This window comes from Vollenhovia emeryi, unplaced genomic scaffold (assembly GCF_000949405.1).
Source record: "Vollenhovia emeryi isolate VEMERY1.0 unplaced genomic scaffold, V.emery_V1.0 DF939187.1, whole genome shotgun sequence".
NCBI classification, from domain to species: Eukaryota; Metazoa; Arthropoda; class Insecta; order Hymenoptera; family Formicidae; genus Vollenhovia; species Vollenhovia emeryi.
This window is the reverse complement of record NW_011967179.1, coordinates 760,953-784,071: the sequence shown is the minus strand read 5'-3', so window position 1 is coordinate 784,071 and position 23,119 is coordinate 760,953. Positions and strand designations below refer to the sequence as shown.

The 23,119-nt window shown below is 38.4% G+C and overlaps 2 protein-coding genes across 5 annotated transcripts in view; one reads left to right on the top strand and one right to left on the bottom strand.

Moving 5' to 3' along the window:
* Positions 1-5,935, top strand: part of LOC105562498 (androgen-induced gene 1 protein-like) — a 26,764-nt gene extending 20,829 nt beyond the window's left edge. For all 4 annotated transcript variants that reach the window (XM_012013386.1, XM_012013385.1, XM_012013388.1 and 1 more), the window contains 4 exons: positions 455-592; positions 1,881-2,098; positions 3,366-3,517; positions 4,459-5,935. In XM_012013386.1, the coding sequence (XP_011868776.1) occupies positions 455-592; positions 1,881-2,098; positions 3,366-3,517; positions 4,459-4,511 (561 nt within the window). In that variant the 3' untranslated portion in view covers positions 4,512-5,935. The remainder of the gene's footprint in view (positions 1-454; positions 593-1,880; positions 2,099-3,365; positions 3,518-4,458) is intronic.
* A 1,719-nt stretch (positions 5,936-7,654) lies between these two features.
* LOC105562497 (protein smoothened) overlaps positions 7,655-23,119 on the bottom strand; it is a 29,538-nt gene continuing 14,073 nt past the window's right edge. Inside the window, exons 7-8 of the transcript XR_001008976.1 lie at positions 8,368-8,511; positions 7,655-7,716 (exon numbers count right to left, since the gene is read on the bottom strand). The gene's annotated coding sequence lies outside the window, so the exon portion shown is untranslated. The remainder of the gene's footprint in view (positions 7,717-8,367; positions 8,512-23,119) is intronic.

Below are 23,119 nucleotides of genomic sequence, written 5' to 3'. Positions count from 1 at the left end.
GACGTATTTAAGTCGTCTTTTAGACATATGTGTTGTTTGGGGGTTTGTTTTTTAGATTAAGGGATTATGTTTTTTAGTTATATTGTAAACTTTATATACACTATTTGAAATGAATATTTTTTCATACTATTATTTAATTTTTAAATAGTAAATAAAGTGCGGTAAATGAAAAATCGCTCATTTTGTAAACGTTTGTTTAAAAAAAACCACATTGTTCGGTCAGGTCTTCTCTGAAATTTTAATTCGCAATTAATAGCACATTTGTTATTACATTAATTATAAAGCAGTCCTGAGTGGTAATACATAGCGATAATATTAATTAGAGTAGTTAGATCCATAGTTACCTTTAAACGATATTTACAGTTACTGTGACAGTTGTTAAAAATACTGATTTACTTGTTAATTAAAACTTTGAAATGTTTTAATAACTATGAAAAACTCACCTATGTTTTAGATTCTGCAAACAATATTCTTCTTGATATGTCTCCTGAACGATGTATTCGGCACGAACGCCATAAATCCCAAAAAGGTGCCATTCACGCGGAAGTTGAAGGACTACTTTCATGCGAGTCTCGGGTTTCCCATTGCTATGGTGAGTAATTAATTTTGTTTTCGCATTGTGAATATTGCATCCACATCGAATTGAGAAAAGAGAACGAGAAGTGCTAGGTAGCTCAGATACTTCCTTAGATACAATTCTTGAGTTTGATTCCTCCGGTAAGAAATAGTTTTAAAAAAGACAAAAGAAGAGTCGATTTTACTGCTGCAAATTGCACAATGTGTTCGCATTCGCAATTCAAATATATTAACAAGTTCGTTCAACATGTCAAGAGCGACTTTTTCCTTGCTTACATTATTTTCCCAATTCTGTCGCACAAATGTGTTTGTGCGAAAGAGACACGTGTCTTGCGTTCAAGGTCTACGGATAACATAACTTAAATAAAGGAGAATTGTCTAATAAATTAGTGATAAAATTAAAAGAATTTTTATTTAAAAATGCAGAGAGAGAGAGATACAATAAAAACTATATACAAAATTTTTTTACATAATCTAAACTGTCCCAGTTTTTTTTATAACTTTAAACATTCCTTCACATTTTTTCTTCGTTTAAAGTTTACGAAACACCGTAGAATTCGAATAGAAATGGCTTTTAATTAATATTTTTATCTTCAAGTTTTTTACCGATAAAAATTCTTGTCAGAAAAACTTATCTTGCAATACTTTACATTCTTGCACACGCACAGTCCCGATCTAGCCTCAAATTCAAATTTCCATCACTTTTAAGAACATTTTATCAGGAAACGAATCCGAGAACGAGGAAATATCGAATCTTGAAGAATTTTATAAATCTTGGAAAGAAAATTATCAAATGAAGGAACGTTTAGATTCGCTGAGATAAATGTTTCAACGCTTACGGCAGCTATATGGAGAAATAAATATTTATATGTAAACTTACTCCTTCGTGATATTTTGAAATAAGAGCTTTTATATAATTTTGATCTATCTCATTTATTGGCTCTAAAAAGCAACATAAAAACACGTCGATGTCTTTTATGATATCGACAATATAGCATAAAGTTATGAATATACATATAAGAGAGCAAAATTTAAGTGAATTACTTTAAAATGTCGCTTATTAGCGTTCCGTAAAAATTTGATCTGCATTTGGTATCTGATCTGAATTCGGTCACCTTACCCTACACGAACTAACAATGAATTTTCCATTAAACAAAGATTTCTCTCCAACGGCAATAAATTCATGATGGATAATAGGAGACTTTGTTTTACATATGCTACATTTTCCATTTGCGAGGATACCTTTTATAACAATAAATGCTGAGTCGTAATGCAAACGTAATGCCGATTCTATTGCCTTACAGTTCGTCGGCGTGACCTTCTGGGCGCTGATGTTCGTGGACCGTGAACTAGTGTTGCCGAAAGCGCTGGACCCGTACTTCCCATGGTGGCTGAACCATTTGATGCACACGATGATCATGGTGACGACCATGTTAGAGATGATCGTCGCGCCACGGCAGTATCCCAAGCGATCTCGCGGCCTCGGAATACTCACCAGCTTCATGCTTGCGTATTTAGTCTGGTAAGTGAAAACGGGTATTCACGCTCTTCTTCGTTGCAATAACGAGATGTTAACGAAGGGATGAACGAGCGCGTCGGCAGCGTTTACGTAATACAAAAGTTTGCAGAACGAGCGGGAAGTGTTATACAGTCCGGTAACCCGGGGGTAGAACAAGAGGTCATGATTACATTAAAGTGACATTGAAGTAAAGTTAGTACAACTTTTCAACGATGAGTAATGTCACGATGACGTCATTGTGAGTTTTTCCAAACATGTATGTCTAAAGGTCTGTGTCTACGATGCTGGAATTGCTTGGACCAAGCTTTTATGGAATAGCTAAAAGTTGATTGGCTACACATGTCTCGGAACTAGAACATGGACAAAGTTCTAACATCGTGGACACTGGCCTTAAGACATCTTTAAGTCGTCTTTTAGATATGTATGTCTTAAAGACATCTTAAAGATGTCTTTTAGAGATGCGTGCTGTATGGTTTTATATTCTACCTGGGGTTTGCAACCGTCAAAAATGGAATTTTGGCTAATTGCTTCGGGAGAAAAATTGCAGGGGGACTCTCAATGAGGAAGAGGAAAGAAACTAAACTTCTCTCTAAGGTCCAGTGGGTTATCACAGAAAACAGTGAATAGTCACTGATTCACAGTTATAAGTATACCACTACAATTTTCAGTAGTATACTTATAACTGCAATTCAGTGATTATTCACTGTTTTCAGAGACGATTCACTGATTGACTTTTAGAGAGCTTGCACTCCCGTTTTCACAAGCGTCGTTTAACTTTGATCTCATTATAGTTTCCCTAGTAGGACAATGTATTAGCTAAACGTTGGTCCAATGTTGATTATATTAGAAATGTATTGGCCGATATTGTCCAACGTAAAGCCAATATTGGCCATAGAAGAAATATAAATATTGCACGATAATAATTATATAATATTGGATTTATATTGAAAGTGTATTGGCCAATATTTAACAATGTAATAAGAATATTGGTCTAATTGATACAATATTAAACCAACATTGGCTAAATAAGAGAAGGCGTCCATCTTACAATATTGGACAAATATTGGGAATCCTAGATTTACATTATTTCCCAATATTGCGCCAATATATTGTGCTCCTAGGATTGATTTATCCTTCATCTCTTTCTAACTGTCCCCTTAGAAGGGGACAAAGGATGAATTAAGCTAACAACAAAGTTAAACAATGCTGACGAGGACCAGGGCCGATGGCACCAGGCTCGCAGAGCGTTAACATCGTTTTTCCATTTCAGGATACATGTAATCTACTATAAAAGCGGAGTCTGGGTATACCCCGTGATGGACGTATTAACACAGCCGCTACGGGTCGTGTTCTTCGCCGTGCTGCTGACGTTCTGCACGATTCTATACTTTGTCGGCGAGACGATGAATAACATCATCTGGGGTAACGAATACACAAAGCATAAAAAATCTCACGCCAAATCCAAGTAGCCTCGCCCAAGCGTTCCTAACGGGTGATACGAAAAGCAAAACTGCGTCTGCCTGCTGCCTGCGGTGTTGGTGAATAAAAAAAAACATGGATCTTTTCTACCACCCTCCGTTGTAGCATGCAAAATGTATATCATTTTTCAGAAGTAAATGTCATTTAGAATATTAGTGCTGTGTGTATGTGCATGCGAGGCGCAAGTTTAGGATATATATAATAATAAGTAAGGAGGCTCGCGCAATCGTTAACCCGGCGGCGCGGTGGAGATAACACGCAGGATGAGCAGGAGCAGCATGCAAAGGTGCAACGCATTTTCGCGTGATCACGGACCAAGGGAGACTAATCCGTGGGTATAGTGTTTTTTTCCTCTCTCACTCATTTTCTCTTTCTTCCTGTGCGCCGAGCGAACAGAACGGACGCATATTCTCCACGCACACGGCCCTTCCCCCCCACGATAATTACTTATTTTTGTACTTTCGTAGCCAACGACCTATTGCATTATTGTTTTTACCAATAAAGTTGTATTTATAGCATAGTATAACTAGTGGGTCCACTCTGTCATTTGTTTCGTATTCGACATTGCTCTGGGCAGACCAATTAGAGAAAAGTTGTATGTATGGCTTCCTGCCCGGGTGTATGGCGGAATACCAAGTGATCGGGACCGTAAAGATCAAAGGGGCCCACAGAGAGCGAACCTATTAGTTATACTATGTTTATAGTATATATACGGTGCACGTAGAAAATACGTGTGTAATATATATAGCGAGACACTACCGTGTCTCGTGATATATATATATATATATATTTATACATATGCAAATGAATGTACGATGTAGCGTACAAGTGAGGGACAATTTTCCCGAACTAAAGTCCAGATATATTTGTGTGATCGAGTGTAGGAAAAAAGTACGTAGCGGTAACGGAGAGCGTGGAGCCAGATTTGAAAACGTAGAAACGGCAGACGGACAAGAGGGAATCATAAATGTACCGATCGTAATGTACCGATCATCCGGGGATAACGTTGCCGGGGACATTTTCTTGCTTCAAGTGAGAAGTGCCTTGGCGAAACCTCTAGTACGTTTGCGGAAGGAAATTTTTAACTACGAGAGGAAGATTTTAACTGCGACGTTGAGACAAAAGCATACGATTATATACGTAGAAATTATATTGGTACAGTTTAATTCAGCGAGTAACTTAATAATACGTATGGCCTAAGAATCGATACCGATTGTCGTAACATATATTTTCCTAGAAGCTTTATTTATAAATATGTTCAATTGTGGATAGAGACTCTTGATATCTGTTTCCTGCCAGAATGTAAGTTTAAATTGCAACGTGTGTACGTCACACCAGAAAGAATTATATTATATATTACAATACATTGTTTACAGAATGTGTCTCGCTAAAATAGTTCGATATACTGCAATAAAAATGTAAACGACGATAATTTTATCTCTGATTTTTCTCGGTAAAGAAAGATATAATATACGCCGATGCAATTGATGAACCTTAATACTTTGGGAAAGAAAGTAATATACATTTTCGTATTGCACACATACATATTGTAACAGTGAAATTTTAGAGACATTTAAAAATATTGTGAGAACAATTATGCTAATGTGATAACTATTTGAAAAATGCGATACGTAAAATTGAGTACTGTATAAATATATTAATACTTATTACAAAATGTATATAAAATACAATAATACAAAGAGACACAGCTTATAGATAATACTTTTCAATAGAGACATTTGTACTAGCCGTAAATATTCGACTTATATATAAGCTTAACAATATATCGCTTACTTTTATATATGTAAAATATATATAAAATATACCTAAAATATATGTATTATATATATTGCTAGCTGAAATTACTATAAAGAACAGTTGTAAAATTGAACATAGAAGGTAAAAAACAATATATATATGATCCTTTGGTGGAATGTGAATATTAAGATGCGCTTTCAAACAACAAACTGATAAATTTTACAGCTTAATTCTTTGTTAGTTGATATAGATTGCCAATTTACAATTGCAAAATCATTAAAAAATGTTTTATTGGGTTTTATAATTCGTTTGTGTTACCGGCAATATCTACAATGCTGATACACATTGGCATTACGTCGTTTTTTACTTAATTTTATTGTATTTTTACATTTTAAGCAAATACCATACGTTTTATAAAATTCAAACTGGTCTCGTATAACTTTCTTGATATTTGATTGGAATTTTTGTTGTCTGTTAAGCCGCTTTTGAAAAATGAAAAAATGTAAAGAAATATATACTCAACGAAACCTGCTATTTGGTCGTGATGCATATTTCATAATGGTGTATTTATAGGAAAAATAAATATAGACAAAACTAAAAAAACATGACAATTGTTTTGTATGAAAATGTTTGACCCATAATTTTATATAATTCTATATATTTATACTACTGATGAATAAAAAATTTTTTATTAGGTTGTAATTCATTTCTGTTAGTTACCGGCAATGTCTAAAATGCTTATACACGTTAGCATTGCGTCGTTTTTTATTTAATTATATATTTTTGTTGCATTTTAAACAAGTAGCGTTCGTTTCATTAAATTTAAATTGATCTTGTACGGCTTTTTTTACGCTTGTTACGCAAATAAACGCTGACAAGTCGGAACTACTACTCGGAAATGAATGCAACCCTTGATATACGTGACTGAAGGTCGTTGCTAGATTATCCTACCGGTTTCGCGGAGGTAACGCCATTTGTACTTTTTTACGAGCGGGAGCCCTAGAACTTTTTGAATACACTGTGTAGTTCTCAGTCTTGTGTCGTGATATTGTTACTTTTGTTCACTTGCGGCGATATTTGAGTCTCCTTAGAACTACAATGCCTGTTATTAATTATCTCGTCGATACTCTGCTTTAACTCTTCCATCTTCAATATATCGAGCGACAGCGAGATCTGCGTCGCCATTTCCCTAGCGTTAGTTTGTCCGTCACCTTGCAGCAATCTCGTTAATTCTGGATAACACGAGGTAAGACTAGAATCCAAATCACTCATCACAAGAGGCTTTCCTATACGCCTTTTTTTTCTCATTGTCGTTCTTCGCCTCGATGTCGTTAGCCTCCTGAAGCAGATGCTTGAAGATAGTTTCGTCCTCTAAAATGTACTTGCCCCTATGACCATTCTCGCGATTTCTTCTAGAACTTTCATGATTATAAGTCTTACAGTTCTTATTGCTATACTCTTTATCACGAGACACGGTAGTGTCTCGCGCCAAGTGTAAGCGTAGCTAGTACACGCGTGCGAGACCGACTGTGTAAGTTTACGCGAGTACACGAGTTGTTTTTATTACGCTCGTGCGCGTTCTCAGGATCTACCCTTGTTACTTCATCCTCTGACTGACTGTTCTCGCTGTCACTATCCTGTTCATCTTCCTTTTCCATATTGCATGCTTCCAGGTCGACGTCCTTATCAACCATATCTTGACTTTTCTTCTCCTCACTACTTAAATTTTCGTCGCTGCCGCTTTGTCCTCTCAACAAAAATGGCAGCAGCATGCCCGTGTGTTTAGTGTCGATAATTTTTAAGGCTCGTTCGTCCAATCCAGCGTCCAGTCTTCTGCCCACATTGGGCATCTGAATTGGAACTTGAGCCATTAGTGACTGTCTTGAGAAGTGGTGCTGCCTCTCCTAGAGAGCGGATTGATTTTGGCTGATCGGGACTTCTCGAAGTCCCTTCTGTTCTTCCCATGACGACCGCGCGACCAGCTTGCGACCTTTTGTGTCGTCTTCATCTGTGCAATCTGCACGGATATCTGCGAGTCCAGAGAGTTTCGTCTAGATTCCATGGAAACGCATCGAAAGCGATAACTAATCTCAGAGTCCACCGAGTTTCGTCTATTACTAGACACAGATCCTGTGGTACCACCGACCAGTGCACCCCTTCGCATTACTAATTTGGGTAAAGCGTCCGCCCAGGTGGTGCTGAAGTCTTGCGACACCTCGGAATTAAGATCAAAGTTCAGCCCAACCGGATCCGCGTGGGTATTGTGAAAACTTATGGATAAACGATCGGCCTTATTAAGAGTCTTCCGCTTTGCGAATACATGCGCAATGAGCTTATGCTTGCTCAGTCTTACAGGAGGCTCTTCAGCCTCGTGTTTGAGGAGACTGCAAACGAGGAGGAAACACATGCTATTCAGAATCGCATTAATGGCGACAATGGCAAGTTAACACGGTAAGTAATCTAGGATGTATTGAAATTTACGAATCTTATTGTCGCCAGTGATAATTCAAAGAGGGAATATTTTTCAAAATGATTTAATTAAATTGTTTCGTTTTATTTAACAAAATGGATCTTTCAGTGCAGTTTCGCTTATTCTGCTGATTGTAACGAAAGAACCGAAAGAACCATCCTGGTCCGTGACGGGGTACCTTATATATGTATAGCCGGGCTATCGTGATCTCACTTACGAGTTCGGCGGCGCCTAGTGGCGGAATACCGTACTTTGAGATGGACGAATTTGTTATCTCAACCACAAAGTTTTGTTCAAATAAAGAACTCATGGAAACAAAATATTTAGTTGTAACATTTAACTTCTTTTCAGCAACATATTTTTCGTTTTATACAACTAAATTACACGTTCAGTCAACAAAATGATTCAATCAAATTATTTCGTTTCATTCGACAAAATGGGTCTCTCAGTGTGGTAGTTGTTAAAAATATTGATTTATTTGTTAATTAAAACTTTGAAATGTCATCTATTATATTGACTTGTTAATTAAAACTTTGAAATGTTTTAATAACTTTGAAAAACTCACCTATGTTCTAGATTCTGCAAACAATATTCTTCTTGATATGTCTTCTGAACGATGTATTTCGCACGAACGCCATAAATCCCAAAAAGGTACCATTCACGCGGATGTTGAAGGATTACCTCCATGCGAGTCTCGGGGTTCCCGTTGCTATGGTGAGTAATTAATTTTGTTTTCGCATTGCGGATATTGCATCCACATCCAATTGAGAAAATAGAACCAGAAGTGCTAGGTAGATCAGATACTTAGATACAATTCTTGAGTTTGATTCCTCCGGTAAGAAATAGTTTTAAAAAAGACAAAAGAAGAGTCGATTTTACTGCTGCAAATTGCAATGTGTTCGCATTCACAATGCAAATATATTAACAAGTTCGTTCAACATGTCAAGAGCTTTTTCCTTGTTTACATTATTTTCCTAATTCTAAGTCGCACGAATGCGTTTGCGCGAAAGTGACGTGAAGCGTTCAACAGGTCTACGGAAAACATAACTTAAATAAAGGAAGGTGTTTAATAAATTAGTAATAAAATCAAAAGAATTTTTATGTAAAAAATACAGAAAGAGATACAATAAAAATTACATACAAAATTTTTTGCATCATACGCGATACATATCATTTTTCAGAAGTAAAATTCATTTAGAATATTAGTGCTGTGTGTATGTGTATGCGAGGCGCAAGTTTAGGGTATATAACAAGTAAGAAGGCTCGCGGGATCGTTAACCCGGCGGTGCGGTAGAGATAACGCACATTTCCGCGCGATCACGGACCAAGGGAGACTAAAGGCCTTCACACATAAAATTCCGTAAGGACGTAAAACGTAAGCGTAAGAAAATCAACAGATTGGATTTGCTACTGCTTGCGTTATTGCCTTACGTTCTCGACTGTGATTGGTCGATTTTCTTATGCTTACGTTTTACGTCCTTACAGAGGTATAGCGCTTTTTCCTCTCTCACTCATTCTCTTTCTTTCTGTACGCCGAGCGAACAAAACGGACGCATATTCCTCACGCACACATCTCTTCCCCCGCCGCCCACGATAATTACTTATTTTTGTACTTTCGTAGCGAACGACCTATTACATTATTGTGTTTACCAATGAAGTTGTATTTATACCATAGTATAACTAGTGCGTCCAATCTGTCATTTGTTTCATTTTGCGTTCGACATTGCTCTGGGCAGACCATTTAGAGAAAAGTTGTATGTGTGGATTCCTGCCCAGGTGTATGGCGGAATACCACATGATCGGGACCGTAAAGATCAAAAGGATTCGCAGAGAGCGGACCTATTAGTTATACTATGTTTATAGTATACATATACAGGATGTCGGATTCGATTTGGACCACTCCAAAGATTATAGTAGATTGGGTCAAACTGAGAAGAAAAGTTATATACCATTTTACAAAATCCGTAATTATTATCGCGTAATGAAGAAAAACGTCTGAGCCAATAAGTGCACGGAGGAGCTTAAGGCCGGACTCGGCAGACATGCAAAATGGTGTATTATTCTCTTACCACCAGAAAAACTTTTTCGGCTGTTAAAATACGAAGTGATTTGTAATTTTACTTCAAAACGTTAAAATTACCATTCAAATAAAATTAAGTTTCCGTTAAATATTTTTTCAGTTTACAGTTTGATGTTAAAAATACATGATATATTGTAACATTCCCTTTAAAATAGTAAATTTACGGCGCGCACAGCATACTAGGATCATGAAATTCTCTATTGCGCACTTTACTGAATACTGCGATATCACTAACAAAAGAGTAAAATTCCATGTCGGACTGTATATTCAGAATTACTCCGTATACAACATGAAGACTTTGAGACAGACTAAAATCGAAACACAACGAGTTTATTCCACGATACCTAAAACAAATGTGATATAACTCGCACGTATTGGAACTTAAAGTTCATACATATATACCCTGTTTTTATTTGTTAGGTTCATTTAAAAATCCCTAAAACAAATCAATTAAGGCTTAAGGGCCGACACGCAATAGAGACAATATTAGGAATAAGAATTAATATTGAATATTAGAAGGAAGAAAAAAGAGAAATTAAGTATAATGAACAATACAAGAAATAAAATATATTGTTATAAGTATTGCGTTATATAGTCGTAGCCCACGAATATTTATATTTCAGCTTGTAAATTTAAGCAATGTGAATTTAATATTTTCCTATTTCAAATAATCCAATCCACAGTAATGAAATAACATACGAGTAAACGATTAGAAACTGATAACACATCTTCATGTATTTCTTGTATATAATGTTATAAAATGCCACTTTTATCTTTTATTAATGCGTTTAATATAAAATTGCTTCAATATGATACACAGGACTATACAATATAAAATTGTTAAATTATATCATTATAAATATTCTTTGTTCATTAACAAAGTAGTCGAAGAGAGACACTTTTGCTGTAACTATAGTGATAGCGAGTCATTATTTGTCATCTGAGGATTTATCATCTCAAGGTGAGAGGGAACCTTCAGATTTAATATCATATTCTGACCAAACGTAATTCTGATAAACATCAGTCGGAGATGAACATGATTCCGAAGAGGAATTCTCAACTTTTACAGATTCTCCGAAAGTTTTGGTAGGTGTAGGGGTTTGAGGTGAAGAAATTCTCAACTTTTATAGATTCTTCTGGAATAAGTTGGTCTTCGTTACTGTTTTCCTTTTCTGACCCTGAAGGTTCACTACAAGGTTCCTCGCTCAAAGAAACTATAATGCCATGTCTCTTTTTAAAATTCACCAGCCATCCATAAGTACACTTGATACTGAGTCTCATACGTGTTACAAGAGCATTAAATTCCGATCTCAACTGGAGCTGGTTGTACATTAATACCACTGGATCTTTGTTGATTATACCACTTATACAGAGCTTTATCTAAATTTGCGTTTCTCCAATGCTCTTTATTCCTTATTGTAGAAGCATTTAATTCAGAAATGTTGTGACGTGTAGAAGCAGTTGCAGGTAAAAATGACTGTGGAGGCAAATTCTCAACTTTTATATTATAGATTATTCTGTAAGTTGGTCTTCGTTACTGTCTTTCTTTTCTGACCCTGAAGGTTTACTACAAGGTTCCTCGCTCAAAGAAATTATAATGCCATGTCTCTTTTTAAAATTCGCCAGCCATCCAGAAGTACTCTTGATACTGAGTCTCATACGTGTTACAAGAGCATTAAATTCCGATCTCAACTGGAGCTGTTGTACATTAATACCACTGGATCTTTGTTGACTATACCACTTATACAGAGCTTTATCTAAATTTTCATGTGACCCACAATTCATTCGCCTTTTATTCCCTATTGTAGAAGCATGTAATTTAAAGGTATTAATATTGTGTGTTAAAGAAAACTTTTGTAATTTGGGCTTTGATTTCCTGATATCCAAGACAGTTTTGGAGTGTACACCATAAATTTTAGAAACATCCGTCACTGAGATGCCTTGTTCTAACTTCTCGATTAGCTTTAATTTCTGCGCCACACTCAACAACACGCGTTTTCTCTTCACCTTATTATTTTATAATAAAAATTATTTAGGAAATAACTTACAATTTAGAAATCGCAGAAAAACTCTGTGTACAACATGAAAACTGAGGCAGACTAAAATCGAAACAAAACATGTATATTCCACGCTACCCAAAACAAATGTGATATGACCCGCACACGTATCGACACTTAAGGTGCATACACATGTACCCTGTTTTTATTGGTCCAGTTTGTTCAAAAATCCCTAAAACCAATTAAGGCTTAAGGGGCGGCACGCAATAGAGACAATATTAGGAATAAGAATTAATATCGAATATTAGAAGGGAGAAAGGAGAGAATTTAAGTATAATGCACAATGAAATGTGCACAATGATAGACATAAAAGATATTACTATAAGAATTGCGTTATGTAGTGGTAACCCACAAATATTTATATTTTAGTTTGTGAATTTAAACAATGTGAATGTAATATTTTCCTACTTCAAATAATCCAATCCAAACTAATGAAATAACATACGAGTAAACGGTCAGAAGTAGTTGGAGGTAAAGATGACGAAAAAGGCAAATTCTTAATTTTTACAAATTGTTCCGAAATGTTGTGACGTGTAGAAGCAATTGGGGATGAAGCTGAGGGTGAAGGCAAATTCTTAACTTTTATACATTCTTCTGGAAGAAGTGGGTCTTCGTTACTGTTTTTCTTTTCTGACTCTGAAGGTTCACTACAGAGTTTCTCGCTCAATGTAATAATAATGCCATGTCTCTTTTGAAAACGTAGCAGCCACTGTTTAGTACCCTTGATACTGAGTCTCATACGTGTTACAAGAGCCTCAAACTTAGATTTCAACTGAGGATTTCGAACATTAATACCACTGGATCTCTGTTGACTGTACCACTTATACAGAGCTTTATCTAAATTTTTATTTGGCCCGAAATTCATACGTATTTTATTCCCTATTGTAGAAGCATATAATTTAAAGCTATTAATATTGTGTGTTAAAAAAATCTTTTGTAATTTGGGTTTTGATTTCCTCATATTCGAGACAGTCTGTGGGTGTATGCCAGAAATTTTACAAACATCTGTCACTGAGATGCCTTGTTCCAATTTCTCGAGTAACTTTAATTTCTGCACCACACTTAAGGCGCACGCGTTTTGTCTTCACCTTCTTCTTGTTTCGTGGTTAGGTTGATGGTCATTTTTAACCTTCGAATTACGTTGTTAAAATACGAAGTGATTTGTAATTTTACTTCAAAACGTTAAAATTACCATTCAAATAAAATGTTTCCGTTAAATATTTTTTCAGTTTACTGTCTGATGTTAAAAATACATGATATATTGTAACATTTCCTTTAAAATAGTAAATTTACGGCGCGCACAGCATACTAGGATCATGAAATTCTCTATTGCGCACACTCCACTTTACTGAAATACTGCGATATCACTAACAAAGGAGTAAAATTTCATGTCGGACTGTAAATTTACTGTATATAGAAGTGTTACAAATTATGTGACTAAAAATACCAGATTCAAGTAAGTTTTTATAATATTCTTGTACTTTTAATGAAACCAATGGAAAAAATGTAAATTATATGTAAAAACTCATGAAAATTCAAGAAAATTTACCAAGAAATAAGTGAAATTTCTTCGTAACTTTGCATTGATTTTTATCAGTGCACCTCTCGCTATCGGATCTTGAGAGATGTCAACAAATACACCATTTTGCATGTCTGCCGAGTCCGGCCTTCCGCTCCTCCGTGCACTTATTGGCTCAGACGTTTTTCTTAATCACGCGATAATAATTACGGATTTTGTAAAATGGTATATAACCTTTCTTCTCAGTTTGACCCAATCTACTATAATCTTTGGAGTGGTCCAAATTGAATCCGACACCCTGTATACGGTGCATGTAGAAAATACGTGTGTAATATATACAATATATATTTATACATATGCATATGAATGTACGATGTAGCATACAAATGAGAGACAATTTGCCCGAACTGAAGTCCAGAACTCGTGGGATTCAGTGAGCCAAGAGCCAGTTTGTTATTTCTTACTTGTCAGTAATAAATAACAATAAATAAGATGATTATGACCTGATTATAGATCAAAACGTTTGTATTATTATTATAAATAGAAATATTTTCGTCGTTCATGCGCACTGAAATCCCCAATGAAACAAACAGTTCGTAAATAGTGTGCACTCAGTGTGCAGTACCTCTGCCAATGAAAAACGCTACAAGTCGACGTTATGTATCGTGCGAATAACACGAGTGTCTCGGTCCTGACTTCAAATTTATCACATAGTAATCACTCAACTACTTTAACATATGTGCAAATCAATTCTAGACAATCTCTTTTCGTACATAACCATCGTCATTATACAGGGTGAATCATAACTCTTTACAACGCTCGTGAGAAGGTAGAAGGTAGAAGAGACTCACGTCGCGATGGCTGGTTACACATTCGCGATCAGAAAAAAGAAATGAATAAAGCGAAAGAAATCGATGAAATTTACAGAGATAGAAAACGTTTAGGATCTCTGCAGATTCTATCGATTTTTAATAATTAATCACTGGTACAGGACTTTTCTGTTCATCTCGATTCGTTCTACCTTCTCACAAGAGTTGTAAAAAGAGTTGTGACTCACCCTGTATATATTTTTTACCTTCCATGTCCAATTTCGCAAATGTTCTGTATAATAATTTCACCAAGCAATTACATTTAGTACCGTACACTATGGAAAACGAAAGACAATAGCAAATAGCAAATAAACGAAGAACATAAAAAAACAGAACGTAAAATATCGAGTGTTTGGGATGCGTTTTGAAGAAAGTTGTATCGATCGCACATCACTTGTGAAAAAGCATTTAAGAAATCATGTTTACCGACCGCAAGTATAATTACATAATATTAATGTCTGGTTTCTTCACACTTCCCAGTAGCTATCTTCCAGATAAAGATAATTAAAAATGTATACTCTCCTTCACTACTATCGACACGAAAGGTACTAGAATTTTATTATATAATACCGTATTCTGTCAGCGAAGTGAAGTTATATTTTGCGAGAGAAGGGCAAAGAAACCCGATTCTGGGACATATTTTTTGGATAAAGTTGTCTAGAAGTTATCGAAAGATGACAAATCCGGCTATGATTATATGACTCCTCCAGATTTTATGACTTCTCCAACTTTTGTATACTGTGACTTCTCAAAGAATTACACTTCAAAAAGGAAAAAACATGCTAAATGATAACGAGAGGAAATAGAGTATTAGGTGTATTCTTTGCTCATTCCAGTCAGCACCTATCTAATTGTAAGAAAATTTTACAGATTCATTTTCATGATATATTACCATATACGGTAACCATATTGGGGGTAAATCCAGTGCCAAATTTGAAAGTAATTCATTCGTTTAGAAATTAATCAAATATATGTATCATTATTTATGCAGGACCAAATGAGATTTTGTTATAACGAAAAAATTCAACCCATAAATGAAATTAGAAAAAGCCAGTTTTGTAGAATACCAACCAACCATTTGAAAAAAGGAAGACACGACCAGAAGCGTGGCAAGAAGTCGCCGCGTTAAATGGTAAAAATAAGTTATAGTTTTTAAAAACCTTTGTTTTTTACCACCAGGTATAAGGGGGGGGGGGAGCCTTGGTAGCAGCGGTCGAGTATGGACGTGCTCTATAGAGCTCTCGCGCGTGGATACCAGTAGTGTGGTCTAGACTGCTTTTAGACATATAAATGTGGGATCATTGTGTCTGGCGTGCGCGAATTAACCAGAGAAAGTGGAGGCAGAATGGAGACTGTTCTAATTTTAGAGGAAATTAGTGCTAAAGTGAGGCCCGCTGCTACGTGCCGTGTCATCCCGGCAAGATGGCCGGCTCCCCCCACTCACTCGCCTCTATGTGATTGACTTTATCTTAAATCATGTGGAATCCAGCCCTTTTCAGGGCTTAAATAGAATCTAGTCAACTCCGTGCTGACTTTCCGGACGTTGATGGTACGTTTCCGTGTCCGAAATGTACCGGATGACAGTGGATACGGAGGACTTGCTATGAGAGACGTTGGCCATGTAATACAAAGGACTAGCGCCGTATAGGCCAGGTATGTGTGACGGGTCGTGTAAATTACGCGGACTGAGATACTTCCTGTGGTGGACGAACAATAAATCGGTTCGTTACTAAAGTTTGTACGTGTGCGTTGATCTGTCCGTGCGTGTGTGTTAATTAGGTTTAAGTTCTGCGCGCGCGTTTATATGTATTTATATGTATTTTGGCCGCGGTCTGCACTCGAAGTGCTGTGTTGTTGCGACTCTGCCATTGCGGGCGAACAGCGGCCATCGTCTGCGAGGGGCCGTCCCCTGTGTTCGTTGCCCGGCGCCCGTGCACCATTTCTCAGCGGCGTCCCAATTTTATTGTGGAACGAAGTTCGCGACATTAATAACATTGGTGAAAACCCTCTTCGTTAGAAGATCACCAACCACCGCAACTCACACACGCACACACACTTGCGCGCAATATGGATCAGATTTCTGAGCAGCCGAGAGTTTATCGAGGTCGCCCAGAAAATCAGAAAGATCCGAGAGCTCAGAACTTCCGAGCTCAAAGACCAGTGGCTATGGATCCCGCTAATCCTATACAACAACAACAACCAGCTAGACAAGGAGCACGTCCTAAGAAGATTGTGCCAGCGAGGATAAACAAGCCGACCCAACTGGACAAAAACATTGCGACGCCCTCACCTCTAACTACTATACAGTGTCTGTATACGCGGCGGCATCGGGATTGTTCGGTATCGCCGCTATTGTGTCGGTCGGCGTTCGGTGCGCGGAGTTCTCGCTCGGTGACGGTGCGGAGAATTATGATTTTGTCAACGCCTTGTTGCAAGAATTCTTCAATGAACATAAAATTTATGATTATAGTGAAAGAAGAGCCATACTTGAAGCTGTCGTTAAAAAACATGTATGGAACAAACTTAACAGTGACCCAATATTCAATGAAAACACAATTTTGAGGGCAAATGAGTACAATGAAGAGACACAGGGTAATATCAAAGTAAGAAGATGGTATGCTCCTTGGATTGAACAAACAGTAAAGTTAACAACAAATGATTTAAACATTACAGCCCCTATGCCCAGACGTATATCGAACAAGTGGGCACTACCGATAATAGGTATAGTGTCAATAGGGGCGTATTTGGGAGGCAAGTACCTCATTTCAAAAGCTTGTTCTGCCCTAACAAGTTATATTACTACCCAGTTAGTATAGAAACAAGTCGAGCAGCCTATATCAACCGCCATCGAGCAATCGTTCTGCCAGAATATCGACCAGAATATATTACCAAGTGTGCAAGACACCTCCATCGGTTTAAGTGTATACCTCAGCCATACGCTGAAGAACAGTATTGCGCAAGCATGCCAACAGCTGATAAACGCAATCAATACAGTAAAGCCCTCAGCGACATCAATCTTGATGTTATATATTCCCGGTGCTTCCGGGTCCATTTGCGGGGCGCCCTTGCGCTGTTGCGGGTGTCGCGGTCGGGTGGCCTGTGGTCGTCGTGCGCCGTGTGCCTTTACCCCGTGTGGCGGGCTCGTCCTCGTCGTTAGACGGGCCACGTAGCGTTTCGCCTTTTCACGGGTGACGGGCGATCCTGTGCTTCGACAGAAGCTCCAGTGATTCGCGACGTCTTATTGGCCGCGGGGTGCGGTGGCCGCTGGCCCCTCGGGTCCGTCGGCGCGGTTACTTTACGCGTTCGGTGCGTGGCGTGACACCGCTTGTTAGCGGTGATCGGAGCGTCGCGTGCGGTGCGGGTTTGTAGACGCGCCTTTACGCGCCCTGGTGCGGGTGTCCGTGGGCGAGTCGCCCGTCTATGTGTGTGAATCCGTGTGTTTACATTTTGTGTTTACATAAGTATATTATAACATTTTACGTTATCATTAAAATATTGTAATTTTTAGGCACATATACGGCAGGTGCCATAAAAAATTTAAAAGCATTTTCAATATATATAGAAAAATTCTTTACAAAAAAACAATGGCACCAAAAAAAGAAAAAGGGGACCTAACTGGAAATACTACGACCATATGAACTTCTTGAGAGACGCCCTTTAAAACGTAAGTTATTATTCACCAGAACTTTTTACCTAGATTTGTTAAATGCGTGAGAAAAATTCGTTAGAAAACTAAATTGATTTCATGACACTGTATAAGAAAATTTTACAGATTTATTTTCGTGACATATTATATACAGTAACCATATTGGGGGTAAACCTAGTGCCAAATTTGAAAATAATTCATTCGTTTAGAAATTAATCAAATAGATGCATCATGATTTTTGAAGAATAAAATGAGATTCTGTTATAACCATAGACATATATATATAGACCCAGCGTTCTGTGAGTGGAGTTGTCCGCATCTTCTAAAGGACAGAACGATATAGAGGTAAGTGCTGTCTCCGTCACTCCGCCGGTCTGGAGGGGGAACGTCGAGGGGAACTAAGAGGCGCGCGCACCGCGTACGGCCGCCGTAGAAGTTGCCGCTGCGTTAAATGGTAAAAATAAGTTTTAGTTTTGAAGGACCTTTGTTTTTTACCACTAGGTATAAATTAAACCTGCCGCCGCTCTCTCCCTTAGAGCACTCGGTCGCCACTTCATCGGTACAATAGGGCTCCAGGCGAAGGTCCACTTTAAAAACCTAAAACGCGCCGTTAGTGGAACCTCAAGGGTGGTTTGGAAATTCACTATTAATTTTTTTAATTTATACACAAATAAAAAGATTAGCTACTATACATATAAATTCTTTACAAAAAAACAATGGCACCAAAAAGAGAAAAAGGGGACCTAACTGGAAATACTACGACCATATAAACTTTTTGAAAGACGCCCTATTTAAAACGCGCCAGCCAAGAGGTCATCCGGACAGATCATCCTTCCAACGGGAACGCACTGCAAAATTACTTCCGGATACTGCATTGACGCCGAAGGAGCGGAAACATTCTGGCCGCCCCTTCCAATGGATAGCTGCCATTTCGACCACTACGATATTCTTTACGAAGGGTTCGCAACGAAGCTAACACCAAAATCAAATCAAACAGCGCCCACCATCTACACGGTGACGACGCAGGATACAATATTCGCTTTAACCCGGACTACGGATTTCAACCTATGTGGATACAGGCTAATTCAGACCGAACACCCGAAATTGCTCGTCCTGGAAACGCAGAAGGGGCGAACCTTCCGAACGCGCTCCAAAATCGCAGTGGACAACCTAGACATTTTCTCATACGTAAATTCAAAATTCATCTACGTAGAGAAACATATCAAAACGCAGCTTACGCAGCTCTATAAGAACATCATGGAGCAGAAATGCGCCCTCGAGCGCCAAATCTTGCAGAACGCGCTCTCTCTTGCTAGCGTGGCACCAGACGAAATGGCGCATCGCCTAGCAAAAGGACCAGGATACACCGCAGTAACCACGGGTGAAGTAATTCACCTCGTGAAATGTGTTCCGGTCGAATGTAAAGTGAGATCCACGGAGCAGTGTTTCAACGAGCTCCTCGTCTCGCATCGAAACACGTCGCTCTTCCTTCTTCCGCGATCGAGGATATTGACACGGAAAGGCACGCCACGAGACTGCAGCGATCTACTTCCTGCAATGTACAAGATCCAAGGAACCTGGTTTCAGCTAACGCCGAAGCCAAGAGAATCGACGGCACCACCAATTATCCAGCCGTTAACGCATCCCTCGTGAAAATACGTAAGCCCGTCATCCCTGGCAACAAGCGGAATCTACAACACGGAGGACCTGGAAAGGTTAAAATCGCACATCATGTTTCCCGTAGAAAGGCCCTCCATGCTAAACACAATAGCACGCGGAGCTATGGGTGGAAATATTCCGCCCGGTAGCATTTCAATGATGAATCTAATCGACGAGAACGCTCTCGAGGAAATCGTTGCGGGAAACGTCATCTAAGAAACCCTGTTAGACAAGCTGTCATCGGAAAAATTACAAGGTACGTCTGTCATGAAATACAAGACAGAGATGGCAGAAGAATTGATGGGAAATAATGTATGGAGTATGGAGCAATAACAGTATGGAGCCTCTTCATTTATTCACTTTAAACGTCCTGCGAACAGCGAAATAAGAAGTTAAACAAAAGAATTATTTCCATAAGGACCCTATAAGAGCATTAGGAATAATGCAATTAGGGCCATTAAAAAATATTATTCACAATATTGGACTTATATATTCGCCCAGTTACGCGTGTGACGTTGGTTTACTGAACTTTGGGCTCGTGCTACAATATTTTGGAAGATGGCACGCGGAAGACCAGCAAGCGTTGACAAAGATAGAGTGATCGATGCAGTGATGAAGTATAAAGAAACGATCATTCGAGGTGACAAAGTCGTATCGAAATGCGATGAAATCTGGGTTACAATCGCAAAAGATTTAGAGAATCAGATTACAGCGTCGTCCTTATATACATTTGTTACCTGTAATAGGTATCAAACAAGAGACAAGTTAAATAATCGGCCACTTGTCTCTCCCTCGCACGAACATCGCATTATTCAGCCTGAGATTTTGGACGCATCCAATTTAACGTCAACTATCGTACAGGAATCCATGGGCGAGTCAACGTTGAACGAAATCTCCAACGATAACGACGACGTGTTAACGTTTACCATAACGTTACCAAAGGACGATTTTACATCAATGATAATTTCGAAGACTTACAGGCGGAAAGAGAAAGGCCGACCCTCTACGCGGCAATATACGGTATTGCAACCCGGAACGTGGCAGCAAATATTTAGTGAAAAAATTTGGGAATCTGCAAAGTTATCCTGCGGATTCAATTTTAAGTTAGTGAGTAATGGAGAATCGGGCTACGCGTACGGTACGTGCAAATGTGGATCAATAATAAAATGCACGATAAATAATACCGAAGAAGTTGTTACTAGAATAAAGTGCAAATTTATAAAAGGAGAAGGAAATCATTGCGGAAAACGTTATCTAAGAAACCCTGCTAGACAAGCTGTCGTCGACAAATTACAAGGTACGTCCGTCATGAAATACAGGACAGAGATGGCAGAAGAATTGATGGAAAATAATGACAGTATGGAGCCTCCTCATTTATTTACTTCAAATGTCCTGCGAACAGCGAAGTATGAAATTAAACAAAATAATTATTTCCATAAGGACCCTATAAGAGCATTAGAAGTAATGCAATTAGGCCCATTAAAAAATGTAATTCACAACATTGGACTTAATCCATTCTTTGTCCATTACTGGTCAAAGTGTCAGCTGGATGTATACAGCACGTATACAACGGATGAAATAGCTGCCGTTTATATTGATGCAACAGGAAGTATCATAAATAAAATTAAACGATCCGATAAATCAAAATCAGGACACATATTTTTATATAATTGTGTCGTTAACTCAGAGAAAAGTAGTCTTTTTCCGGTAGCACAAATGATAGCCGAGAGACATCATACGAACATCATTCAATACTGGCTGATGGAATGGATCCGATCCGGTGCTTACGACCGCGTGAAGTTGTGTGTGACTTTTCGTGTGCATTATTAACAGCGGCCGTAAGAAGTTTCACTAATTATTTCACGCTAGACGAATACGCGGACGCGTGCACAGAGAATATTGTACCGAGGTGCTACATACGTATCGATGTAGCATATTTTATTAAAAAATATGCCAATTTTTTTAAAGATGCACGTTCGCGTATTAAACAATTTTATTTATCTGTAATAGGACAGTTGATTCTATGTCGAAATATTGAGAGAGCGGAGGATATAGTAAAAGGAATTTTAATTATTGCACGGAGTGAAACAGAAGGTGAAACAGAAGATAACAGACAAACAATATGCGAGGAATAAAATAAAAATGAAGAATCTTCTCGCAAAAGTATCTGTAGAAGAGATAATCATGGAAAATACAAAAGATTATGAAAAGGAACAGGAAGATGGCCTCCATTTGCACAAGCATGGATCGTGCGGTATTCGAGGGCATGACCGTCGAGGACCTCAAAGAGGCAGCTCGCAAGGCTCACCTCCCGGTGGCGGAGGATAAAGAGACCCTAGTGAGCGCGCTCACGGCTCAAGCGGAGCGCACCAGGTTCAACCCGACCCTGGAAGCAACGATAAAGACGTGGGCGCACAAGTCGGCAAGCACCGACAATCTAAGCCCGGCGAGCACGGGGACGGTGCCGAAAGGACCAAGACGCCCCTCGCAATCGGAGCAGATCTCGCCGGAGATGACGGCCCTCGTCGCGGCAATCACCGCGCCAATGCAGCAACTGCAGCAGCAGATTCTCCAGGCGCAGAAGACCCAGAACCTGCTACTGCAGCAAATGCTGTCGGCGGTCGCGAGGGAGCGACCCGCCGCTACGACGACCCCGGAGGAAGGAACGTCGGAGCAGAGTTTTAATAAGTGGAGTAACTGGGCAAAAGATATAGATGACAAAGTTAAGACTTTACTGGCTGAAAATGGAGGAGACAGGGAAAACGCACATTATATGTCCAAATTAGTCGATTATCTTATGAAAGATATCAAACTACTTCCTTTGTGGTCTTGCGTGTGCCGAGATAAATTTGGATTTGGTAGAATACAAGCCAGCAGTGCTTCAGTAGAAAGTCATTTTAACATAATAAAAAATATTATGTTGAAAACAGAGAAAACGCCCATGCGTGCAGATGAATTCGTCACAAAGCATGTGAATTTCATGAGTAGTCGTTTGAAACTAGTACATGCGAATCGTGCAAATACTGAAGCTGTAGAAACTGTACCAGATGTACGAGATAATGATATTAATCATCATAAGATCATCACGCAGACTAAGGATCCAGAAATAAAATGTCCAGCTTGTAAAAACGAACATGAGCCGACCGGTGGGCATATGTGTTATGTCTGTAAAAAATATGTACCATACATGCTCTGGATGAATGTTCAGTAGCAATTGAAGAAGAAGGCTATGGACAGAAGCGGATATGTATCAGCTGCCAAGACATGAACATTCATTAATTGCAACGAGAGAAGTGGAAAATTGGCGTGGCTTGGCATCCGTGGATACGCAATCCAAAGGGAAGTATTTGCAAAAGGGTAATGTACAAAATGAATTTTTATTAAAAAGCAATATACATAAGATACTGATCATAAAAAATGGTAGCACTATGTCCCTAAAACCAGTTCAGATACAAAAGAATAAATATTCATTAACAAATACTTGTGC